The 2,100-nt window shown below is 42.6% G+C and overlaps 1 protein-coding gene across 1 annotated transcript; it reads left to right on the top strand.

The window, feature by feature from the left end:
* Window positions 1-385: 385 nt before the first annotated feature.
* On the top strand, window positions 386-1,324 carry LOC306664153 (olfactory receptor 2M3-like; the record flags this gene model as incomplete). Its single annotated transcript, XM_079144932.1, has 1 exon — window positions 386-1,324. One exon carries the CDS (start codon window positions 386-388, stop codon window positions 1,322-1,324), a length of 939 nt encoding a protein of 312 aa, XP_079001058.1.
* Between the last annotated feature and the right edge of the window lie 776 nt (window positions 1,325-2,100).

Raw genomic sequence — 2,100 nt, 5'->3', positions numbered from 1 at the left:
AAGAGTAATAGAAAAATATCACCAACTTTTAAAAATATGTGATTCTTATGACTCTTTGTGTAGTGGTTAAAGGATAAACCACCTTGCATATTTGACTTAAATTGTTGCTCAAAATGGATTTGAACCATCTTGAGTAGCCTCCTGTGTTCTTAATTCAAAACCTACCATGACTGTTTGGTTGCATTTAAAAATCACTTCAAACTAAAAATGAGGCTCATCCTCCATATTGTAAAAATGTTTAAAAAAAAACTATTTCTCAATAACTAATTTTCTCATTCAGAATGAGCTTTTTAGGTGTGCTGTTGTAAGACCAAAAGCCATGCTATTCCATGACACAATCCTCCCCATTCCTTACCTGCTGTGTCTCCACAGTGAGCAGCTCACCATGGCCTGGGGGAACCAGACCTTCAGCTCTGTCTTCATCCTGCTGGGCATCTTCGATCACAGTCCCACCCACACCTTCCTCTTCATTCTGGTCCTGGGCATCTTCACGGTGGCCTTCATGGGCAACTCTGCCATGGTCCTCCTCATCTACCTGGATGCCCAGCTCCACACCCCCATGTACTTCCTCCTCAGCCACCTCTCCCTCATGGACCTCATGCTCATCTGCACCACCGTCCCCAAGATGGCCTTCAACTACTTGTCTGGCAGGAACACTATCTCTCTGGCAGGCTGTGGGACCCAGATATTCTTCTATGTGTCCCTGATGGGAGCAGAGTGCTTCCTGCTGGCTGCGATGGCCTACGACCGCTATGTGGCCATTTGCCACCCATTACGATACCCAGTTCTCATGAGCCAGAAGGTCTGTGGCCTCATGGCTGCTTCCTCCTGGGTCCTTGGCTCCTTTGATGGTATAATCGTCATTGTGGTTGCTTTGTCCTTTCCATACTGTGGTTCCCGGGAAATACCCCACTTTTTCTGTGATGTGCCTGCCCTGCTCACCCTGGCCTGCACGAACACCTTGACATTTGAAAGGATGATGTTTATCTGCTGTATCATTATGCTTCTGTTCCCTGTCGCCATCATCATTGCCTCCTATGCTCACGTGATTCGGGCTGTCATTCGCATGGGGTCTGGGGAGGGGCGCCGCAAAGCTTTTGCCACCTGCTCCTCCCACCTCATGGTGGTAGGCATGTACTACGGAGCAGCCATGTTCATCTACATGCGACCCACTTCTGACCGGTCCCCCATACAGGACAAGATGGTGTCAGCCTTCTACACCATCCTCACCCCCATGCTCAACCCCCTCATCTACAGCCTGCGCAACAGGGAAGTGTCCAGGGCATTCATGAAGGTGCTCGGAAAGGGAAAATCTGAAGAGTGAGTTTGCTGTCATTTTCCCACATTCCTGGCGTAATGATTAAATTTATAAATTTCACTAATACGGCTTGGGTGGTAATACAAATTTTATGCTGAAAAATTTATACTCCATCACGTAAGATTTGAAATTGAAGAACATTGTACAGACATATTTGTTAATATTTCTCTTCTTCTTGTGGCAAAACTTGAGGTACATTTATAAGTGAATATTTGTAGCAAGAGGAAGTTCAGAACTACATGGTTTATTTTCATAAAAACAATACATGAGAGATACTTGCCCATCATAATACCCATTGTTTGCATTGATTAAATCTACTATGTCTATTAACAAATAGCATTTAAAAAATAGTATTTCTACATTTGCTAACCAAAACATTCTCATGAGTCCAATTTATACCTTCAGCTAATCAATGTGTCAAAAAGCAAACAAATTATTTATAGAATTATTACAAACTAATTAAAATTAACCAGATGGAGAAAACAGCATATTTTCATGATGACAAGGTACACTGAGATTATCTCGAAATGGACACTGTATTCCTTTGGAGTGCAGTACATTAGTTTCCACTTGTTTCCTTCTAATACTGACATCACTTATACACAGGGGAGACTGAATGTGAATATGCAACTTCAAATTGTAGACTTACTCTCCATAGATATTCTTATTCTTACTTAAGCCAAACACAGCAGTTGCCTGGCAAGGTGGTCAGCTTTTTGGGAGAAATCCAGATTTTCTGAAGTCCACAATTGACTGTAAATTGTTTGTGTTACAAAAGTATA

The sequence above is a fragment of the Sciurus vulgaris genome (genome assembly GCF_902686455.1).
Source record: "Sciurus vulgaris genome assembly, chromosome: 6".
NCBI classification, from domain to species: Eukaryota; Metazoa; Chordata; class Mammalia; order Rodentia; family Sciuridae; genus Sciurus; species Sciurus vulgaris.
Note: the sequence above shows the minus strand (reverse complement) of the source record. Positions and strands in the feature narration are given on the sequence as shown.